The 24,189-nt window shown below is 37.0% G+C and overlaps 1 protein-coding gene across 1 annotated transcript in view; it reads right to left on the bottom strand.

Annotated features, from left to right (window-relative positions):
- Positions 1–24,189, bottom strand: part of LOC141342382 (zinc finger protein 236-like) — a 49,349-nt gene that overhangs the window by 11,552 nt on the left and 13,608 nt on the right. The window contains exons 7-22 of the mRNA XM_073846822.1: positions 23,717–23,842; positions 23,293–23,463; positions 19,182–19,374; positions 18,356–18,628; positions 17,474–17,677; positions 16,101–16,233; positions 15,463–15,723; positions 13,145–13,308; positions 11,001–11,093; positions 9,827–9,966; positions 7,267–7,367; positions 6,697–6,848; positions 6,333–6,515; positions 4,320–4,611; positions 3,460–3,563; positions 2,565–2,990 (exon numbers count right to left, since the gene is read on the bottom strand). Of these exons, the coding sequence (XP_073702923.1) occupies positions 2,565–2,990; positions 3,460–3,563; positions 4,320–4,611; positions 6,333–6,515; positions 6,697–6,848; positions 7,267–7,367; positions 9,827–9,966; positions 11,001–11,093; positions 13,145–13,308; positions 15,463–15,723; positions 16,101–16,233; positions 17,474–17,677; positions 18,356–18,628; positions 19,182–19,374; positions 23,293–23,463; positions 23,717–23,842 (3,016 nt within the window). The remainder of the gene's footprint in view (positions 1–2,564; positions 2,991–3,459; positions 3,564–4,319; positions 4,612–6,332; positions 6,516–6,696; positions 6,849–7,266; positions 7,368–9,826; positions 9,967–11,000; positions 11,094–13,144; positions 13,309–15,462; positions 15,724–16,100; positions 16,234–17,473; positions 17,678–18,355; positions 18,629–19,181; positions 19,375–23,292; positions 23,464–23,716; positions 23,843–24,189) is intronic.

The following is a 24,189-nucleotide window of genomic DNA, read 5'->3' as shown; positions in this document are numbered from 1 at the left end:
GAGTCATTTCTTAATGATTTCGAAACGATTTGTTCGAAGCAGTTTTGAATTCAAAGTCTGTAAGCCCCTCCCTTCCATAAGCCTACTCTGCTCTGATTGCTCAGCTGGCCAAATCTGTTGTGATTGCTCTTTCTGCAAGCCTATTACCATAATTAATGTTTTGCTCCGCAGGGTTACTTGTAAACAAACATAATATAAGGTTCAAAAAATGGCAGCGATATTACCTTATTAATTGGAGTCCAGGACGTTTCTCAGTGGTAAGTTTAAACTTTGTATGTGGTATACACATACTGCGGAAAAAACAACTATTTAACTAGCAATTATTCAAATAAATGAATGTAAACAAAAACTTGCTTTCAGAGCGCAGAACACTCGCGTTTTCTCGACATGATGTAAACACTAAGTCGACTCTTTCTTTTGAGAGACAATATCTTTATTCATCATGCATTTTTTGGATTAAGACTTTTTACACTGAAGGATAGCTACCTTACAAATTGCAAAAATGATATTTTTTGAAAACCCATATGACCTGCTCTTTAAAATCCCACCATTTTAATCAGCCCACTGAAAGTTTTTAAATAGATAGACAAAAATGCTGAAGTTATATTAAAAATATCTTAATTTGTGTTCTAAAGGTAAATAATAAATGATGACAGAATTTTCTTTTTGGGTGAATTATCTGCTTAAGACTTTAAATAACACCCCATCTCAGTGTTACATCTATTAGCCCCTCAATTTCAAAATTCTTAAGGGTCCAGTAAGCATTTTTTACCTCTAAAAGCAGTTTCAACCCTAAAAGAAATGGACAGTACTTCTTAAAAATATATTAAAATTATGTCTACTGGCATGATATTAAAGGAACACTCCACTTTTTTTGGAAATAGGCTCATTCTCCAACTCCCCCCGAGTTAATAAGTTGATTTTTACCGTTTTGAAATCCATTCAGCCGTTCTCCTGTTCTGGCGATATCACTTTTAGCATAGCTTAGCATAGATCATTGAATCCTATTAGACCAATAGCATCGCGTTCAAAAATTACCAACGAGTTTCCATATTTGTTGTATTTAAAACTTGACTCTTCTGTAGTTTAATCGTGTACTAAGACCGGTGGAAATGCAAAGCTGCGAGTTTCTAGGCTGATAAGATTAGGAACTACACTCCCATTCCGGCGTAATAGTCAAGGAAGTTTGCTGCCATAATATGGCTGAAGCAGGCGGAGTATTATCAGAAATGAGTTCCCAGCTAGTTTAGCATTTGCACATGTGCTGTGTGGTATTACTGCGCCTGCTTCAGCCTTATTACGGCAGCAAACTTCCTTGACTATTACGCCGGAATGGGAGTGTAGTTCCTAATCTTATCAGCCTAGAAAATTGAAGCTTTGCATTTCCACCGGTCTTAGTACACGATATAACTACAGAAGAGTCAAGTTTTAAATAGGAGAAATATCGAAACTCGTTGGTCATTTTTGAACGTGATGCTATTGGTCTAATAGGATTCAACAATCTATGCTAAGCTATGCTAAAAGTGATATCGCCAGAATAGGAGAACGGCTGAATGGATTTCAAAACAGTAAAACTCAACTTATTAACTCGGGGGGAGTAGGAGAATGAGCCTATTTCCAAAAAAAGTGGAGTGTTCCTTTAAGACTCCAGTCCTATCTAAACAAAGGATTTCAAAGCATTCCTGGTGCCTCCCAAGCACTGCACATTATGTCCTTTATTTAATATAGCTAAATTAAATCTGAATTAACCACTACCCCATGACAAAAAACAAAGACATCTAAAAAGTAGTCTAAGGAAAAGCTGTCCAAGTAAGTAATACTACTCACTTTATCTCAGTATCCAACCTACTGTCAGACACATTCAGAATAAATTTTTACATTGCCATGGGTTGCTGAAAAATTTAGCATGATACTGTTTTGTGCATCACCTTTGAATCTGCCCTGCAGCACAATAGAAAATACAAATACACTACTACTAGGGTGGCATAAAGTTATGCCATAAAATGATATGATATACCATACCTATTAATAATAAATATATATACGTATTTAAAATATATATTGCACATCTGCTACAAAAAGAAACTGCAATTGAAAACACTTAATGTTGTCAGTTGTCATAAGAGCACTGCTGTATCAAACAAACAAAAATTATTTTGTACATTGATAATCTGGAAGCCAAACAAACAAATGCACACCAATATGATTTTCCAAATGACAGTCCTGTAATGCATGGCAATAATACATCTCAAAGTGAACTCAATTGTGATGCAGTGCTTACGGCTCTGGCATGTATTGTTTGAGCTCAGTTCTGAATTTGGAGCTGTTCAAATGCTTATATGATATACTAAAAGACATTATTAAGTTTGATGATGATATTATCATATTGGATTTATAAATGTAAATCAGTTTACAAGCATGGGCTGTTCAAAACAATGTCCAATATGAGCAGCATTTACAAGGTTGTGTGAACAACCTCATGAAAAAATAATAATGAATACATTTGGCTTGACTTTGGCTTGCAGTGTGAACGAACGTACAATGTTTGTAAAAATTATAATTACCTGATACAGTAGCAGGCAGTATAGCTTGCCCCACCAGCCCTTGCTGCAGCAGACTGGGGTCATATTGGCCTGTGAGCACCGAGTTCCCTGGGATGTAGATGTTAGGATCTGTGGTGGCAGTAGGTAACAATCCCACAGAAGGCTGAGTGTCCACGCCAGAGGAAGTATGCTGAACCTGGGGAACACTTTGGACATCTTGTTGTCCTGAGCTTTGTGGCTCAGTGCTGGAGCTCCGCTTGGCCTTCCGATCAGAGGGCCGGATGTGACCCTGGATGTGGGTCTTGCGGTGACCAGACGTCCGGAAGCGGAGATCACAGTGGGGGCACTTGAAGGGTTTGGAGCCAGTGTGTAAACGCATGTGGACCTTGAGACTGCCCTTCGTGGAGAAGGATGTGTTGCACATGTGACAGCTGAACAGCTTCTGCCCTGCACAGAAACATGCACATCAATCTTATAAGAGGCCTAAATACAGTGAGTAGTTGCCTGGCTATTGTTATGTGGCTCTCATATTTTTAAAGTGCTTTGAACACTGGTTAAACAATTTATTTCTACTTGAAATGTTTTCTCATTAACTGTCATATATGCACACGCAACCTTTTTAACAAATAGATGTGTTTGGGAAAGGCCATACGAATTTTGGTTACACTGATTGTGTTGGGGTCGAATTGAAATGTATTTTGTGCCTGTGCTAATAACTGTATTAATTATTAACTTAATTAGTTATTTAAAAATGTCTGAGCAACAGAAATAATGCTGAAGTTTAAAACTTAGGGTCAGTGATTTGTACAAAACAACTAATACCAAATAGGAGGAATATTGATACGTGACTCTGCTGCAAAATATAAACATAGACACATGATTTACACAAACCTATATATTTCTATATACAACTTACCTAAGTGTGTCTTAACATGACAGTCCAATGTGGATTTCACTGTGAAACACTTGGCACACTCATCGCACTTGTATGGTTTCTCGCCTGTATGTATCCGAATATGTCTGAAAAATGAAAAAGACAGCTTACACTCCATTCTGTCCTACTTTAAGGGACAGAATACCCACAAATCAGCAATTCATACTCATGGAGTTATAAAACTGCACCTGAAATTTTGCAATTAGTTTCAATTTGTATGTATTTGTAGACCCTGATCTCATTTTAGAAATCTCTGCCCACTGATTCACAGCAGAATCATATTCACACACAATGCAGAGACTATATTTGATATAGTTACTGTGAGTGCATTGGCTTACGTTTTCTGTTGTTACTTTCATTAGCAGAATACTTTTCTCCAAAGCTAACTGCACACATTACACACAATACTTCTCCTGTTCGCCAATGTAAAACTAATTTCATTGTTTCTTCAATAATCTTCATCATTTCCAATAAAACATTTTTGTTCCAACACTTTTACAGGATTTTAGTTCAACTCTGTGTTAAACTGGTTGAAGTTAGCTGTTTGTGTACATCAGTTTGACATGTATTATCATTTCACACATTTCCAAGGTGCATCCGAGCAGCTGGTCACTGCCACAGATGCACAAACCTTTCCATTTATTTCGCAACATATTCAGTAACATCATGGCTATGGCATCCAAACAGATTTCTAAACTAACCATTTAAGCAGTTTCCCTCTGTATTACAACACAAAACACAATATATGCAATTTGCAATATTCTATGCATCAATGTCAAAATAAAATGCACAGACATTTAATATTAGCTTATACAGTAACATGTAAAATATAAGATGATTACCTCACCAGGTCACTGGGCTTCTTGAAGCTCTTTGGGCAGTACTGACAACGGTTTGCAAACTTTGGCTCTATGTTAAGCTCAACACATTTGTCTTTAACTTCACTGATTCGATCTCGTTCAGCAGCTGTTTGGGCAAGAACCTTCTCTGATAGAGTGGCCTCATCCCCAGGGTCTCTCTTGGCCAGCTCTGCTGTCTGTTCTTCAGTTAACGTGATGATACCGTTGCGATTTCTTTTCATCCCTGAGCGGTCTGACCCATCATCCTCCTCACCAGCTTCATCAGTTTCCAGAACTACGGACATCAATTTTCAAAGTTCAGTTGTACAACTTACAATGCAACCATAAACACTAAAATGATTATAAAAATTATTTAAATGGTCATGAATTGTACTTTTTCCCTGAGATTTACTTATGTTTTTACAATTACAATTTTTATAATTTAGAAATTTTCCACCCTGATGTAAACCCTATGATTTATGCACACATTTGAAGAAAGTATCTATTTTAAAACTTGTGTTGAGTGCACAAATTCATTGCAACTACAATTTGTACTGTCACAAACTAACACAATGCAAATATAGTGTCAATAAGAGATTTACTGTGCACTGCAGACAGCATCTTTGATTATAACGGGAGTATAATATTTAAAGTCATTTATTAAATTATTGTTTTTTGGTTATTAATATTATTCCACAAATCCTGTTGATTTGGCTAAACTTGAGTCAGGAATATTCCTCAAATTAGTTAACTACGAAGTGCAGACTTACAAATGAAATACTAATAAAAGTACCTTATTACAGTGCCTTGCAAAAATATTCATTTTTTTCACATTTTGTTATGTTGCAGCATTATGTAAAACTACTTATTTTCCACATCAGTCTACACTCCATACACTATAATGACAAAGCAAACTTAGCACATTTATTAGAAATAAAAATCTAAAAAGATTTCATTGCATAAGTATTCATACCCTTTTCTGGGACACTTGGAATTTTGCTCAGGAGCATTCATTTCATTTGTAGATGTTACTACTCCTCGAGTGGAGTTAAACTGTGGCAAATTTATCTGAATGAGTATGGTTTGGAAAGGCACACACACCTTTTAGAAAAGATCTTTCTCTCCTCAGTGAAGACACATGAGAACACACTAGGAATTGGCAAAAAAGCACCTAAAGGACCCTGAAGTAACAAGATTCTTTGGTCTGATGAACCTCAATTCCAAGCATCAATTTTGAAGAAAACCAAGCACTGCTCATCACCTGCAGAGTACCATCCCAAAAGTAAAGTGTGCTGGTAGCAGCCCCATGCTGTGGGGCTGTTTTTCAGCGCCAACAACTGAGGGACTTGTCAGAGAAGAAAAAAAGCTCAGTGCACCAAAATATTGAGATACCCTTAATGAAAACCCAGTCCAGAGCATTCAGAATCTCAGACTGGGCAGAAGGTTCAACTTCCAACACGACAATGGCCCTAAGCACACAGCAAGAGTGGCTTATAGACAACCCTGTGAAAGTCCTTGAGTGGCCCAGCCAGAGCCTGGGCTTGAACCCAATCAAACATTTCTGGGCAAACCTGAAAATGTCTGCCAGCCCCCATCCAAGCTGACAGAGCTTGAGAGGTGAAGAGGTGAGGTGAAGAATGGTAAAGAATTGCCAAATGCAGATTTGCAAAGCTTGTCGTATCATACCCAAAAAGACTTGAGGCTGTAAAGGTGCTTCAACTAAGTACTGAGTTAAGGGTTGAATACTTTACTTATGCAATGTACTTAATAAGTGTTTAATTTTAATTCATTTGCAAAGTTGTCACAAATAATTTTTTTCTTTGTTATTATGGTTTTTGGAGTGTAAAACTGGGGGAAAAAAAGTAATTTAAAGCAGTTTAACATAAGGCTGCAACATAAAACGTGAAGGGGTATGAATACTTTTGCAAGGCACTGTATATTATGAATGCTTTAGAAAGTTTATAATCTAAAGATACAGCAGAAACTGATGGTGATAATGCCTCAGTTTGTCAGTACCTTTGGGGCCTACAGCATGCAGGAGTTTCATGTGTTTCCTGCGCAGCATGACGGTGCGGAAGCTTTCCTCGCAGATTGTGCACTTGAAGGGCTTTGTGTTCAGGTGAATGATCATGTGTCGGTTCAGACTACCGTTTGTGGTGAAGCAGGTTTCACAAATGTTACACTTATAAGCCTTCACTCCTGTGAAAGCAAAAAGAACAGTCAAGGAGTATGCATTATTTAACATTAATCAAAAATGACCAGTAAATTTGTTACAGTATATTATTAACAGATACAACTTTTGATTTTAATAATCTTAGTAAAAGTTCAAATTTAAGTTAACTAAAATTAATAAGTGTTTTTCATTGTTAGTCTATGTCACCTGTGTGTGTGTTCAGGTGAGATTTGAGCACTCCAGCGGACACAAAGCTCCTCCCACAGATGTTACAGCGATAAGGTTTCTCTCCAGTGTGAGAACGCACATGCTGCTTTAGGTGACTGGACTTTTTAAAGCTCTTTTCACACATACCGCACCTAAGAAACAAAACACATATTTCTGCACAAACTGAACTAAATGCATGTAGCAGTAGTACACACTCACGCTCTGTGAGGCTGACTTAATGTGAGCATGCTTCAGATGTGTGCATCCTACGCTGTACTTTCACATTCATGCATGTTTCTTTAGAATTCTAACATGTCAATAACTGTAGTAATGCACATATACTTACATATCGCAAAATAGCAAAATCTATTTACAGAAATTGCAAAAGAAAAAATACAGTGTAATAGGAGTTTAAAAGAACAAAACTGTTGTTTCCCTTTACAGATTTGTTCAATTTTTTAAAAATATTTTTTAACCATTTATTAATGGCAGGGCTTTATTTTGTAAAATGACACAAAGACACATTCCTTGTATTCAAGACAAATTTATGTTTAAGGTATGTGAACTTACTCGTAGACTCTCTTGTTTATTTCATCCTCATCCTGGAAGTCTTGTGTCTGGATAGACAGCTGTAGCTCTCCTTGACTCGCCTCCTGCAATAAACCACTTGTCTACACACACACACACACACACACACACACACACACACACACACACACACACACACACACACACACACACACACACACACACACACACACACACACACACACACACACATTTAACATACTTTATTTTCACTTTAATTTCATGTATGTTTTACATTTAGCAGATGCTTTTATCCAAAGTGACTTACAATAGAGGAGCAATAAGTCATAACAGACCCAATAATATTCACATAATTTTTAATTTTTGACCTAAGTTGATATATATAGTATGTAGATCATACAATGGCCATCTCAAATAATGCTGGGCATGTTTATGTGCCACATCAAAAGAAGCACTACTTACAAAATTAAAGACCTTTCTTTCGGTTGCTGAAGGATCTGAGGATCCTCAAATGCAAACTGTGTGTGCTTTGCTTCAAGAGAGCAACCAGACATTTGTGTTGTGTTTTACTTTCTTTTTTATATATTCTTTATTTATTCTTCATTAATGTATGGCCATTTATGATTTAATCTTTCCATTTAATCATATAATCACTTATAATAATCATTATAGTCATTTATATACCCATTTCATTAATTGATTAGTCATTTATATTATTGTTTTTATATATTTTTTCCATTGTTGTTTAGTCTCATGACTGTGTGGTTTCAAGGGCTGTTTGTCTTCATGAATAAGAGATAGTAGGGAATGTTTATGGAAACTCAAGGTTTATGGGATGTTGTTGTGAATCAGTTTGGTGTAACACTGCTTGTTGGATTTGTGTTCTTTAGACGAAGTCTGAGCATTGAAACTAAGGACATTCAATAAAGCATTCAACTTCTTGGCTGATATTTTCAGAATCTGGTGTTCGGGTCTGCATCTTAAAGGGGTTCTATTATGCTTTTTCACTTTTTGAATTTTAGCCAGTGTGTGGTGTGTATGTTTGGGCATAAAAAACATCTACAAAGTTACAAATCTCAAAGTCCACTCCAAAGGGAGATATTTAGTTTTTAAAAAAATTCATTTTCGAGAACTACAACGAATGGCTCATTTGGACTACAGCGTTTGTTTTCCGGATGCTATGATTTCACAACGCGGTCCATTAGAATATCATTCAAATAAATCCTGTCTACAGAAATTCGAGTTGTTGGTGGTTAGGGAGGGAGGAGGTGGGGTATTAGCCTAACTTTAGCGATGTAGCATGGACAGCCGATTCTGGGATGCTTCAGTGAGCCGCAGGGCGACTCGTATAAACGTTAGCATTGACTAAAGTGGCCGCGAACTGCTCCGGTAGCCGTGCTGGAACCATGCTGTTGACCTGTGCACTATAGAGGGTTGAAACACATGTGGAAACACAGCTGATGTAAACACAAGCATTGACTAGAGTGACGATCATCGGTGTCCGCGTCGGAGCCGCGCCATAGACATGTGCAGTGTGTGGTAAGAAATTTATTCATCATACAGTGTAGATAGCTTCACTAGCCGTATGCTGGAACTGGTTTTGAGCATGTAAATAATTCAATAAATTAGCACAATAATGATAATATCATGTATCGCCGATCTTGCAGGCTGACGATAGGACCAACACTACTGTAGCATATTATTTACTCACCCTCCATGCATCCTACGTGTATATGACTTTCTTTTTTCAGACGAATACAATCGGAGTTATATTAAAAATAATCCTGGCACTCCCAAGCTTTAGAACGGCATAGACAAGTGTTTCTCTTCATCAATCCAAAACAAGTCAATCCATAATTATTAAGTGCCTCACATGGCTCCGGAGGGGTCAGTAAAAGTCTCATTTAGCGATCCGATTTATTTTTGTAAGAAAAATAACCATATTTAAAAAGTAAGAATCACTTTAATCTAGCTTGCGCAGTTGTACACGGAACTTGCTGCTTTGAGAAGGGGCGTGGCAGGACTGAAACGCTGCCTAAGCTGTTCGCCAATTGCAACGCAGTGTGACTGCAATCATAACACATTTTGCTTTTCGGAAAGCGGGCCTTCATCAAACCCGGAACTACTTGAGCCATTTGTGCCAGCCTGGGGAGAAAGCTAAAAATATAGACTTTGTAAAAGAGCATAATAGGACCCCTTTAATTGTCTAGGCATGGGGACAGCGATCTAACAGTTGCTATGTACATGAGTTTGTGTTAGAATGTTTTCTTGGATCATAGCTGTGGTCGAAGAGAACGATCTTGTAATTGACATAGTCAGCGATCAGTTGTTTAGTGTGCAATTTTCTACTTTGCAGTGTAGTGACTCCCAGCTCTGGTCTCAGAGAACCCCCAACAATGCACAGTTCATGTTTACCTATTTAAAAACACCTGATTTTACTGAAATGGGTGAGTCAGATAAAGGAGATCTCTATTGTGTACGGGGCTACTGCAAAACCAGGGTTGGGAATCACAGCTGTTATACATTTTGGCTTAATGTGTAGTAGTTTGTTTTTGAGGTGGTAGGGGGGTAATGTGTGTACCTCAGTGTGTGTTACATGCAGAAGGTTGGGAGGGTGGTAGCTGGCGGTCAACGCTTGTGACTCCAATGTGCTTGAGTCCTGAAGCTGCTGTACTGTAGAGAAATGTGCCTGCTGGGTAAATCCCTCAGCTATAGTGAAACCTGCAACAGAGCATGCACATATTTTAAACCAGGGTTCATTAAATTAGAGTCAGCTCAAACTATGATCAAACTCATCTCAACTGTAATTTTCTGTTAGGGCCTTCTCTTTCTAGTGACAGCTATCTTAAATTAACAAAATATATTTTCACTTGCATGAAACTTATCCTAAACAATCAAACTGAGTACTTTAGAGTTTCACTTTCCATCTTTAAAGCACACCATTCCTTATTGGTATCAATAGATGCAGAGTGTATTTGGTGCACCATCATCTCTAGTGTGTAGGCACCCAGCTCACCATCACAACAAACTAATGATTTGTTTTTACTCGCTGAACACAACACAGAGCGATGCACACAGAGATTGGGTGTAAATACCAGCATCATATATGTCTAAAGGATTGAAGCCTATCAAATAAAACATGAGCTTTTTGAGGCTGTTTTAATCTAACCGTTACATCTGCGGCCTGTTACATGATGTTAAACAAAACCAAACAACTGTAGAGTTTACGATTAACCCTGGAGCATGTGAACTACCAATCACACAAAACATGAAGAACATAATTTTGATTAATTGATTAATGTTTTATTAAAGCAGGAAGAAAGGCAGCTGAAAAAATACTGAATTATATTAAATGTAAGTAAATTAACTGAATTTAATTAATAACTTATACAATTTCACAATGAGGATATATATATAAATTCATATTAAGGATATATATCTACACTACACGGCTAACCTGGGGAGCAGGTTTTATTCTGGGTATTTTAAACTGGATTAATAAGTGTTAATCAATATGTATCCGTAAATATTTAGCTTATATGTTGAGTTATGTTTCAACTATGTTTCTGCCTTGTGACTAAAACAAGAAGGTGGAGGTAGAACAGTATGTTTGTTGAATAAAAATTTTGCATGGACATTTGCATTCTACAGCAAATTTACATGACACACATTCATAGTGTAAAGTTATTTGATGAAAAGCATGCAAATTTAGTCTAAAATAAGTGTATTTCTAGAAGGGTGTGCATGTGTGTTACCTTGTGTCAAAGCTGGTTGTTCAAAGGTGGGCTGAGGCAGTGCTGCTGCCCCGAACTGGCCCATGTGGGCATGCTGTTCACTCACAAACGATTCTGTGGAATAAAAATAAACTGTATTTTAACAGTTAATTCCTTTTTTTTTAATCAGTCCCATCTTTTTTTTTATTCAAATAAAGTAATGATTTTTTGTAAACAATCCAGTGCAAAGTCCTTAATGTTCTAGATATCAAAACGACAGAACACAGCAGAAGCAAGTTAAACACTCTAATTGTAGCTGTAAAATAATAAAAATGGAAAAAACATGATGTTTAACTAAAGTCATTTGTGGTGATTTGTATCGTTAAATTTAATATTGGTGAATTAAAGGAAAAGTTCCCTTCCAGAACAAAAATTTACATAATTTACTCACCCCCTTATCATCCATGTTCATGTCTTTCTTTCTTCAGGCGCAAAGAAATGATGTTTTTTGAGGAAAACATTTCAGGATTTATCTCCATGTAGGGGACTTCTATGGTGAGGTCCCAGCTGAGGAAGAAGTGTCTTATCTAGTGAAACGATTGGTTATTTTCTAAAAACGAATGACAATTTATATACTTTTGAAAAACTCACATCTCATTTTCTCCTCCAACTTCAAAATTGCCCTACATCGTAAGTGTGTCTTGAACCGAAATACACAGGTAGAGGTAGACAAGGTAGAGCATTTGAGCTTAAAAAGTAGATAAATTGTAATTTTTTTTTTTTTAGAAAATAACCGATCGTTTCGCTAGATAAGACCCTTCTTCCTCGGCTGAGGTTCGTTTAGAGCCCTTTGAAGCTGAATTTGAACTGCATTTTGGAAGTTCAAACTCGTAGGCACCATAGAAAATTCACTGTATGGAGAAATATCCTGAAATGTTTTCCTCAAAAAAAAATTTCTTTATGACTCAAGTAAGAAATGAAGATCTTGGATGACAAGAGTAAATGTGACCCTGGACCACAAAACCAGTCTTAAGGTTAAATTTGACAAAACTGAGATTTATACATCATATGAAAGCTCAATAAATAAGCTTTCTATTGATGTATGGTTTGTTAGGATAGGACAATATTTGACTGAGATACATCTATTTAAAATCAGAAATCTGAGGATGCAAAAAAATCAAAAAGACTGAGAAAATCACCTTTAAAGTTGTACAAATTAGGTTCTTAACAATGCATATTACAAATCAAAAATTACATTTTGATATGTTTACAGTAGGAATTTTACAAAAAAATCTTCATGGAACATGAACTTTACTTAATTTCTTAATGATTTTTGGCATAAAAAAAAAAATAAAAAATTTTGACCCATGCAATGTATTTTTGGCTATTGCTACAAATATACCCCAGTGACTTAAGACTGGTTTTGTGGTCCAGGGTCACAAATTATCTGTACATTTTTGTTTTGGAAGTAAATTCCCCAAGTGAGATTAGATCCATAAGGCATGTTAGCATTATTTTACATAATTAACTATTCCAGATTTTCATAAAAATAATTGTTTTTTCTTCGTCAGTTTTTATTTATTTATTGAACTAATTTATTCAGCATTGAATCTGTTTTTGTGTAAGTAAGACGTGTAAAGACACTGTTGCAGGAATCAACATTTCTAGTGTCTATATTTAAATATAGATTAAATTAAATATTTAAAATCAACTGTATGCATTAATACATTAACTACAAAAAAGTATTTATTTATTTAATTTAATGTTTTGGTTGATTTGTTTAATAAAAGGTAATTTAATATGACGTAAATATGAAATGATGTAAATTCATATTCTAGTGTGGATTAATCTATATACATGATCAACCCATTTCACAATGCAAATAATAGTAATACTAAATGAGTCGGGGCAGACCCGAAGATTATATTGTGTCTTGCACTAGAACTGCTAAACATTTTGTACTGTGAATTATTTTCTCATCCATTTTTGGAGGAGACATTGTCTCTCCTTCCTACTCGGAGTAGACACCCCAGAAACAAACACGGCCTCTAGTCTCAAATGGCCTGCCAGCATCAGTGTCCCAGTTCATGTTTGTCAATAACCAATGTGCACGTTTCAGTTGTTTTGTAAGAAAAGATATATTATTGTAAAAAAAAAAAAAAAAAAAGATCTTGTGTCCCTCCCACCTGTTTCCTGCAGGGCATCGTCCCCCAATGCAGTCGGCAGTGCCACCTGTTGGCCATCTCCCACCACCTCAAGCATGCTCTGGGTCCCTGTGCCAACTACAGCTGTGGGAGGCTGCATGTCATTTGAGCTCTGCTGCTGTTGCAGCTGTTGAGCCAGCTCATACCTAAGAACAAACACAACAGAAACACTCTACAACTGCTCCTCTACAGATATCACAGTATAACCCATTTCCTAATTTTTGGTCTTTACTTAGTGTTATTACTGCTAAAATAACTTATGATTAACCTATGACAGACACTCTACTAAGAAAATAAAAGGATCTCATGAAAAACAGTTTACAAAACACCATTAATAAAACACACATTGTATAAAAGAGATGAAACATTCTAAAAAGGGGTAAGACATTAGTAAAAATTTGTAAAAGTATTAAATGAAACATGACACGTTTAACTCAAACTGTTGATGTGATTTTGATGCGCTGGAAACAGATAATTACAGTTAAAACAGATAAACTACTGCATCTCAATAAATTAGAATGTCTTGGAAAAGTTCATTTGCTTTAGTAATTCAGCTTAAATTGTAAAACTTCTGTATTGAATGAATTCAATGCACACAGACTGAAGTAGTTTAAGTCTTTGGTTCTTTTAATTGTGATGATTTGGATCGCATTTAACAAAACCCACCGATTCACTATCTCAACAAATTAGAATATGGTGACATGCTAATCAACTCAAAAGACCTGCACAGGTTTCCTGAGCCTTCAAAATGGTCTCTCAGTTTGGTTCACTAGGCTACACAATAATGGGGAAGACTGCTGATCTGACAATTGACATTGACACCCTTCACAAGGAGGGTAAGCCACAAACATTCATTGTCAAAGAAGCTGGCTGTTCACAGAGTGCTGTATCCAAGCATGTTAACAGAAAGTTGAGTGGAAGGAAAAAGTGTGGAAGAAAAAGATGCACAACCAACCGAGAGAACTTCACAAGGAATGGACTGAGGCTGGGGTCAAGGGATCAAAAGCCACCACACACAGATGTGTCAAGGAAATTGGCTACAGTTGTTGTATTCCTCTTTTTAAGCCACTCCTGAACCACAGACAACGTCAGAGGTGTCTTACCTGGGCTAAGGAGAAGAAGAAATGGACTGTTGCCCAGTCGTTCAAAGTCCTCTTTTCAGATGAGAGCAAGTTTTGCATTTCATTTGAAAACCAAGGTCCTAAAGAAGCTCATAGCCCAAGTTGCTTGAAGTCTAGTGTTAAGTTTCCACAGACTGTGATGATTTGCAATGTCATCTGCTGGTGTTGGTCCACTGTGTTTTTTGAAAACCAAAGTCACTGCACCCGTTTACCAAGAAATTTTAGAGCACTTCATGCTTTCTTCTGCTGACCAGCTTTTTAAAGATGCTGATTTAATTTTCCAGCAGGATTTGGCACCTGCCCACACTGCCAAAAGCACCAAAAGTTGGTTAAATGACCATGGTGTTGGTGTGCTTGACTGGCCCCGGCAAACTCACCAGATCTGAACCCCATAGAGAATCTATGGGGTATTGTCAAGAGAAAAATGAAAAACAAGAGACCAAAAAATGCAGATGAGCTGAAGGCTGCTGTCAAAGAAACCTTGGCTTTCATACCACCTCAGAAGTGCCACAGACTGATCACCTCCATGCCACGCTAAATTGAGGCAGTAATTAAAGCAAAAGGAGCCCCTACCAAGTATTGAGCACATATACAGTAAATGAACATACTTTCCATAAGACCAACAATTCACTAAAAATGTTTTTTTTTTTTGGTCTTATGAAGCATTCTAATTTGTTGAGATAGTGAATTGGTGGGTTTTTGTTAAATGTGAGCCAAATCATCACAATTAAAAGAACCAAAGACTTAAACTACTTCAGTCTGTGTGCACTGAATTTATTTAATAAGCAAGTTTCACAATTTGAGTTGAATTACTGAAATAAATGAACTTTTCCACAAGATTCTAATTTATTGAGATGCACCTGTATAGCAAGTACTTTCATAGTCATGTCAGGATCATGTTTTATAGGTATTTGCTTATTCACTAAATAAATAGTTTACCCAAAAATGAAAATTCTGTCATCATTTACACAATATTTTGTAGAATGTGGTAAACAAAAAGCTGCTGGTCCCCACTGACATTCATACTATGGAGGTCAATGGGGACTATGAACGGTTTGGCTGCTTACATTCTTCAAAATACCTTCTTTTGTGTTCAGCAGAACAAAATAATTCATACAGGTTTGGAACAACTTGAGGTTGAGGAAATGACAAAAGAATTTTTGGGTGGAGATAATTCACCTGTGTGTTTTCATGTGCTTTCTGCAGTTGGGGGAGGATTTGAAGGTTTTCTGGCAGTAGGGACACATGTAGGGCCGTATGTCACTGTGGGTAGTCATGTGGCGTCGCAGGCTCCCACTGGTGGTGAAGGTGGTGTCACACAGCAGGCACTTGAAGGCTTTGAGGCGAGAGTGTGTGCGAATATGAGCTTTCAATACACCAGATGAAGCAAAGCCCTTACTGCACTGCTGGCACTTATACGGCCGCTCCCCTGTATGTGACCTGCAAAACACAAGGAATACAGGGACTCCCACATCAGCCATTAGAACACTTTCGGATTTAAGTTCATCTCGTTTCCACTAACTACACCTATTTAATCTGTTCCTGGAGCAGCACTTCTTAAGGTGCTCCTGAATGTACATACTGCATCATGTTATGGTACACAAGCCACTGTGCAAATAACACGCCATAAGCGACTACTGAATTTACATCTGAATCAGTGTAATTGCTAACTAGTTTTTCCAAAAATGGGGCCAAAAATACATTTTTCAAAGCAAACATGTTTTTGACATAAGTTTTGTTGATTTCTCCTTTTTGTCCTCCACATAACTCTATTCTCATTATTTATAAAATAAATATGCAATGTGCATAATTTGAACCTGATGTGCTGCTTAAGGTGACTTGACTTCTTGTAGGCTTTGCTGCAGAATCCACACTTATATGGACGCTCATTCTCCACAATGTCCAGATACTGCTGCAGGGCGGCCCGTGAGTTCTGGTTCTGCAGGAGCCCTGCAGGGATAAGAACAATGTTAAAAAAATAAAATCACATCAGATCAATAATACTTCAGGCAGCAAGTCAGTGTTTTGTGGTGGCATTTTATTTAATTAAAGCATTTTGCATTCAGTAACTAACAAAAATGACAAAATGTAAAATAAAAAAAAGTATTTACAAAGGCACAATATTGTTTATATTAGTGACAGAGGAGGAAAATATTAACAGTACTTAGAATGGATTTTCAGGGGATGTTTCTTTTCTAACTATATAAAACACATAACATGCCTTCACTTAATAATAAATACAGTGCCTTGTGAAAGTATTCATACACCTTTATTTTTTTCACATTTTGTTATGTTGCTTATGTTAAGCTGCTTTAAATTACATTTTTTCCACATCAATCTACACTCTATACACTATAATGGCAAAGCAAAAAAAAAATGGTTTTTAACATTTTTGCAAATTTATCAAAAATAAAAATCTTAAATGATTCTATTTCATAAGTATTCATACCGTTATCTGGGACAGTTGAAATTTAGCTCAGGAGCATTCATATTGCTTGTAGATGTTACTACACTTCGAGTGAAGTTAACTTGTGGCAAATTCAATTTAATGGGTATGATGTGGAAAGGCATACATGTGAAAATGCATATCTTTTCAGAAACCTGAAAATGTCTGCCAGATCCGAGCTGACAGAGCTTGAGAGGTGAAGAATGGCAGATAATTGGCATATATTGATGTGCAAATTTTGTTGCATCATACCCAAAAAGACTTGAGCTAAGTAAGCTTCAGCTAAGTACTGAGTTAAGGGTATAAATACTTATGTGATGTACTTATTATTTATTTTTTTAAATAAATTTATGAAGTTGTGAAAATTAGTGAAAAAAAGTAATTTAAAACAGTTTAACAAGGCAGCAACATGACAAAATGCAAAAAAAAGAAAAGAAAAGAAGGGGTATGAATACTTTCGGGCAATGTGTTTCAAACAAACTACACTTTGAAAGCTTAGAACAGATTATAAAGAAACATACCAACATTTTGATAACATTGACAGATTCTCTTCAGGGGCATTTTTGGCCCCCAATACTATGATATATATTTTGGGCATTTTTGTCACTTTTTGCCATGAGCTCAGTTAACTTCTGACCCTGATTTAGACTATATAAAGTTACAAGCTCAACTACAACTACTAGCTGTACTACAAGCTCAGGTACTAAAGGTGCATGCAAACACTTTGTTGACGATCTTCCGTACCCATGTCTGTGATGAGTATTGGCTCTTGGAGAGGTATATCAGGCAAAGGCAGGTTGCTCCTGGACACTCTGGTTTTGTGAGGTTTTCGAGGGTATTTGTGTTTTTTATGGTGTATACTCTTAAAATGAGAGGTGACATGTGTTTTCCTGTGGCCTGATGTACGGAAGAACTTCTCGCAGTGAGGACAAGGGAACGGCCGTACACCTGAGAAAAGGCAGATTAACATGTCAAGTCACTTTTTTTTTTCCAAATGAAAGACAGATTTACACCTTCATTTGTTTTCACATTTTTATCTGGCAACTGTTGAGGAAGTGTTATATGCATGTTTCTTTTTCTCTTTGTAAAGCCATTCCCCACAAATTTAGCGTCCTGTTGCATTCGGGCAGGTTTAAAAAAAATGTCAATACTGTCAAAATACACATTTATATTACATATCATTTTTGCATGAGTTAGATTTGTTGTAAATACCTTTAAAAATATATATTTAGCTTCTTTACTGAATCTCTTAAACAATTTTAGCACTGAATTTTGTTGATGAACATGAATATGCATACATAGAAACATTATAAACAGACAAAAAATATAACTGACATTGCAAATAAACAATATAAAGAGTAAAAGTTCAGCAATACTATTATTATTATTTTTTATTATCGGAAAAATGTGGGAATGAACAGTCTTTTTCACACGTCCATGTTTTTGGCTGCTGGTTTGCTGAGTCAAGAGATTGAAAAGAAAACATTTGAATCTTTGCATATTCATGTGTTAATAAGACCAAGCAGGTGTGGTGGAGGTAAACTCTGCAATACAGTGCAGGACCAGACACCACTGTTCCAGGAACTCTTGGACAAAGTATGTACCAAAAAAGAGTGTTGTTCTCACCAGTGTGGAGACGCTGATGGACCTTCATGCTCCCAGATGTGGAGAAACGTTTCATGCAGTTCTGACACTCAAAAGCTTTAATGCCTGTGTGGATCTTCATGTGGGCAGTCAGGGTGCTCTTGACTGCAAAGGCACGGAAGCACTGCTTGCACTTGTAGGGTTTTTCATGAGTGTGAATACGGATATGACGAACCAGATCGCTGGGCTTCTTGAACTCCTTGGAGCAGTATGGACAACCGTGCCACCTCACACCATTTTCCTGCCTGATGGTGCCTAAAAACAAACACAAATATCATATCTGCTATATAACTGTGAATATAAATGGAGCTGGATTCTAAAGTCTGAGACCACATTATCAGTGAAAAGTGACTACAGTAAGGGTCTGTTCAGTACACTAAGCTATTATATGACTTCAGAGAGCTATAAATATAACTCAAAATAAGTGGTATGAAATAATTCTAAGAAATTTTAATGGAGCATCTGCATCTTTTTTGGTAACTATTAGAGGTTACAGGTAACTATTAAAATTTGATACCACTAATACCAGTTATCTAAAAAGATATGAGAAATAAAACACACACTTTCATTGTTAAAATAAATAAATAAATCAATTAAATAAATCAAATGTTTATTTTACTTAACTAGTTTCACTGTTAAAAAAAATGTATTTGTCCACTCTAAACTTTCAAATTCTACAATGCCCTTTAAACAACTTTTGGTTTAATTGGGATACATCATTTTTTTACTTATCTGATCAAGATGTGGCAACTCTCATTTATCCATAGAGGATAATTAAATGAAAGTGTTCCAGGCCTGTAAAGCATACCTAGCATCTGTGGAGGCTTTTTGATAATGCTTCTTTTCTCCTTTTTTACAACAGTGTCAGTCATGAGTATTTTTGAAGGAACTGGTCCATCATTTGTTGAGGTGGCAGCTGTGTCTGGCTGAAGCTTTTCTGAGCTGCTCTGAGTTTCAGGCTGAACTGGAATCTCAGTCAGTCCGCTGTTCTCCAGAGCTTGCTGTGGAAACATCAAATTTCATTACAATCAAGGTTAAAGGGGTCATGAACTGCATTTGAAATGATTTTATACCATTTTCTGAGGTGCACTTATCATTTAACAGGATTTTAATATCAAAAACAGACATAATTTATAAATAAAGGGCATTTTCCTACCCTGATTTTAGCCTTTTTTAAATGATAAATTATTGGCCCCTTCAATAAATCATATATTTATAAACTAAGCTGATGGCATTTAAACTACTGAACCGTAAAACAGAGCTCCGAAAATGATCAACATGGTGCTTAACCAGCCACCATCGACTGTGCCTATGCTGCAATAAAGGCACCAGCAGAGAACATATGTGACCCTGGACCACAAAACCAGTCTTAAGTCGCTGGGGTATATTTGTAGCAATAGCCAAAAATACATAGTATGGGTCAAAATTATTGATTTTTCTTTTATGCCAAAAATCATTAGGAAATTAAGTAAAGATCATGTTCCATGAAGATTTTTTGTAAAATTCCTACTGTAAACATATCAAAATGTAATTTTTGTTTAGTAATATGCATTGTTAAGAACTTAATTTGGAGAACTTTAAAGGTGATTTTCTCAGTATTTTGATTTTTTTGCACCCTCAGATTCCAGATTTTCAAATAGATGTATCTCGGCCAAATATTATCCTATCCTAACAAACCATACATCAATAGAAAGCTTATTTATTGAGCTTTCATATGATGTATACATCTCAGTTTTGTAAAATTTTACCTTATGACTGGTTTTGTGGTCCAGGGTCACATATTTGCTTGTGTCAACAGAGAACAATTTCATTCCATCAATATACAAATGAACTGTGGTAAGCAAAAATCTTTGGCCAATGTAGATGTGTGCTGGCCTGGATTGACCTGTAACTTCTGCATTATGTGATAATGATCTTGTGCATGATGACTTGCAGTAACTTATAATGTGATCTTATAAGAGGAGACAGAAAGACAAATCTCATATGTGACCCTGGACCACAAAAACAGTCATAAGGTTAAATTTTACAAAACTGAGATGTATACATCATTTGAAAGCTCAATAAATAAGCTTTCTGTTGATGTATGGTTTGTTAGGATAGGACAATATTTGGCCGAGATACATTTATTTGAAAATTAGGAATCTGAGGGCGCAAAAAAATCAAAATACTGAGAAAATTACCTTTAAAGTTGTCCAAATTAGGTTCTTAACAATGCATATTACTAATCAAAAATTACATTTTGATATATTTACAGTAGCAATTTTACAAAAAATCTTCATAGATATGATCTTTACTTAATTTCCTAATGATTTTTGGCATAAAAGAAAAATCTAAAATTTTGACCCAAACAATGTATTTTTGGCTATTGCTACAAATATACCCCAGCGACTTAAGACTGGTTTTGTGGTCCAGGGTCACATATTATTAGAGGGTAAGCAGGGCTTTGCACTTACAATGTTTAGGATCAGAAGAACATAACATAACAGAATACTAGAACACACTCAGTTTCAGATGTTTCTGAGAGAAAGGAGAAAATTAATAACCATTTCATTTCTCTCCGATAACCTTTCTTCAAAAAAGAGAGAAAAAAAAAACATTAGGTTTGGTGGATTTAAAGGCTCAGAGTCAAAGTCTGACTCAAAGTCTCAAAAGCGAAAGGTAACCAGACCTGATTTCTTACACAAATTCAATAGAATCAATAGAAATTCATGTGTTCACATGACCCTTTAAATAAAACTAACATTTATCTGAGCAGACAACACTTTTAACCTGCATAAAGCAACTTAGCTTGGAAAGGGTTTGTTAACCCAGAAATTAAAATTCTGTCATAATTTCTTCACCCTCATGTTGTTCCAAACCCATAAGACCTTCATTCATCTTCAGAACACAAATTAAGATATTTTTGGTGAAATCCAAGAGGTCCATAGAGAGCAAGAGTACTACCACATATGTTGTTTTTGTGAAAACACAGTATGTGCATACGTCGTGATACTCTCCAAAATGGCGCTAGGGTGATGCAAAGGAGAAGAATTGTTGAATGAAGTCATTATTTTTGTTTTCTTTGCAAACAAAAAGTCTTCTCGTTGCTTTATAAAATTACAATTGAACCTCTAATGTCACATGGACTATTTTGTCAATGCTCTTGGCACCTTTCTACATAAAGCTCTTGGATTTCATCAAAAATATCTTAATTTGTGTTCTGAAGACAAACAAAGGTCTTACAGGTTTGAAACAACATGAGGGCAAGTAATTAATGACAGAATTTTCATTTTTGGGTGAACTAACCCTTTAAGAATCCAAAAAAGGAGGAAATGTAAGTGAAGGTGATGTGCAGTGGATGTCCTGGAACAGGTTGTGTTGAACACATAGGTGCTCAAAGAAAAAGGCTGAAAGTAGTGTTTAATAAATCCACATGTAAATAATCCCCACAGAAAATACCTACACATCCACACACTGACGAGACCTGACAACAATGAACAGAAAGAGAACAACTAAAATACACAAATTAAACTATATGATATCGTGACAGAACACCCCCTCCTGAAAGGCACAACCTTGCGCCATAGAGAGAAGGTGGCGAGGAAGATGAGGAGATGGCGAAAGGATAGTGAAAGGGGGTGGCAAAGGGATAGCACACAGGCGAAGAGATACAGGAGAAGGGAGGTGGACGGATGACTGGGAGGAGGTCAACTAACAAAATCCAGGGATGGAGGAGCCTTAAGCAGGAGAGGATTAGTGGAGACAGAGACCACAGCTGGGACTGCCATCCACGGTGGACGCCATGGGGACGACTGGAAGCTGCGACGGCAATGGAGGTGAAGCCCACTGCGCAGACAGAAAGCCGAGGAGGTGGAGCAGTGCCGAGGATCCAGGTGTCTGCAACGGAGCTGTAGCGACAATCACCCGACATGTAGGCGGGGATCCAGAAGCCAGAGGTTGAGCTGGAGCAACAGAGGAAGGAGGCAGAGACTGAGGGAGGCTGGAGCGGGCTGTAGCCGAAGCCAAGTCCGCAGCAGAGGCATGGCAAAGTACGACCCAGGTGGAACCGACAGACCGAGGGAGCCTGACGAGGCCGAATGGGCGATGGTCCACGCTGGAATCGAGGGTGGGAGGAGTGCAGGCACAGGAGTCAGGACAACGGGACGGGGCCACAGGCTTCTCTGGGCCAGGAGACAAAAACTCTCTGTAGGCCCGAGATGGAGCCCCACCACTGAGAGGAGGTGACACAAAGCGGCTGACAGGGGACGAAGAAAACTGGACAGCAGGAGTGGCTGAGGACTGAGAAGACTGAAGAAACACACAAAATCCATTCAAAAATAAAAAGTCCTTTAAAGCAGCCTTAGAGACAAGGTGGGAGAGAGAGGCTGGGACCAGCGATTTTAGACAGATCAAGAGAATTATGAGGCTTAAGGGGAGCAGAGTCTCTAACTCTCCGAAGTCCAAATCCAGTGAACAGTCACTCTCAGTGGCAGGAGGGTGGGCGGGGCTTGACTCCATACCCCATTTTGATCAAAATCAAAAAATAAACGGAAATCAAAAATAAAATTTGATTAATTATGAGCAGCAGGATGTAAAAATTGGGACAATTTTTTTCACGAAATCAGTGATTTCAATAGAATGTATTGTACAGGTGCATGATCCGAGCCAAGAATCACTGAATAGATGTATCAGATTAACTATGTTCACGCTGTCATTCAAAACAAGACCTGTGCCATAAGAGGGAGTAAAAAATCTGGTGCAGTCAACTGTGATGTGAATTCTTAGCATGTGTAATTCATGGATCTATTGTCACCACGGAATTGTGATTGATGATTAAACAATCATCTTGCTTCAACCTCTATCTAGTCATTTAAAAAAAACTCTCTTAAGTAGGTTTTATGTTACTTTTACTCTCTTTCACTGAAATAGATCTTGGTTACCTGTAGGATGTCCTGGTTGATGGCTGTGCCTATGGCCTGCCCAGGAGGAGGTGCCTGAGCACTGTCTGCTGTCACATGGTCAGACAGCTCCAGCAGCTGTTGGATCACATCTGTAACACCCTCTGTTCCTTCTGACCCCACTGCACCTTGATCAACCCTTGCATTTCCTTTCTGAAAAAAAGAATGAAAGAAAATAAACACAGAATCATACTTTACAGGTATGCTGCTTGTGTAAGGAAGGCTTTTTACACTACAGTTTACACTGGAAAGCTTCACACATATAATGTCATTATTTACTCACCCTCCATAGAAGAAAGAATCTCAAATACACAAATACATCTTGAGCGGCATAAGGGTGAGTAAATAATAAGAACATTTTCATTTTTCATTTCATTTCCCTTTAATGCACACAAGCTGAAATCACCTGTGTTGCTGGCTCCTCAACTTCCATTACTGATATGTGCATTTTGCTGATGTGAGCGTTGAGGCTGCCAAGCTTTTTATAGACACAGCTACAGTCCATACATGGGAAGAGTGGAACACCAGTTGCCTAAAACAGAGATTTTTCATTAACAAATGCATCTACTCCAGGTATGGGGACATACTATTTTTTCAAGGTATTCAATATTATTTTATTATATTAATAATATTTTGGCTATTTTAATTACCTAGACTCTGGCAATCCACCACAATTTTATCTTATTCCATATGGGAACATAAAAGGCACCAGTTTTGGATTATTTTCATATTCTCATAATTTTTTGGACAGATAATTACAGCATTTAGCTAGATTTAAAATAAGTAGGGATGAAACTGCTACTGGTTCAAAAAATCCCAAATTTCATATTTTAATAAAAACCTGACACTATAAATACTGTGCCGTTTTAAGCAAAGTTA

Source organism: Garra rufa, chromosome 9 (genome assembly GCF_049309525.1).
Source record: "Garra rufa chromosome 9, GarRuf1.0, whole genome shotgun sequence".
Lineage (NCBI taxonomy): Eukaryota > Metazoa > Chordata > Actinopteri > Cypriniformes > Cyprinidae > Garra > Garra rufa.
The sequence above is the reverse complement of the archived record's forward strand: the minus strand, read 5'-3'. Positions and strand labels throughout refer to the sequence as shown.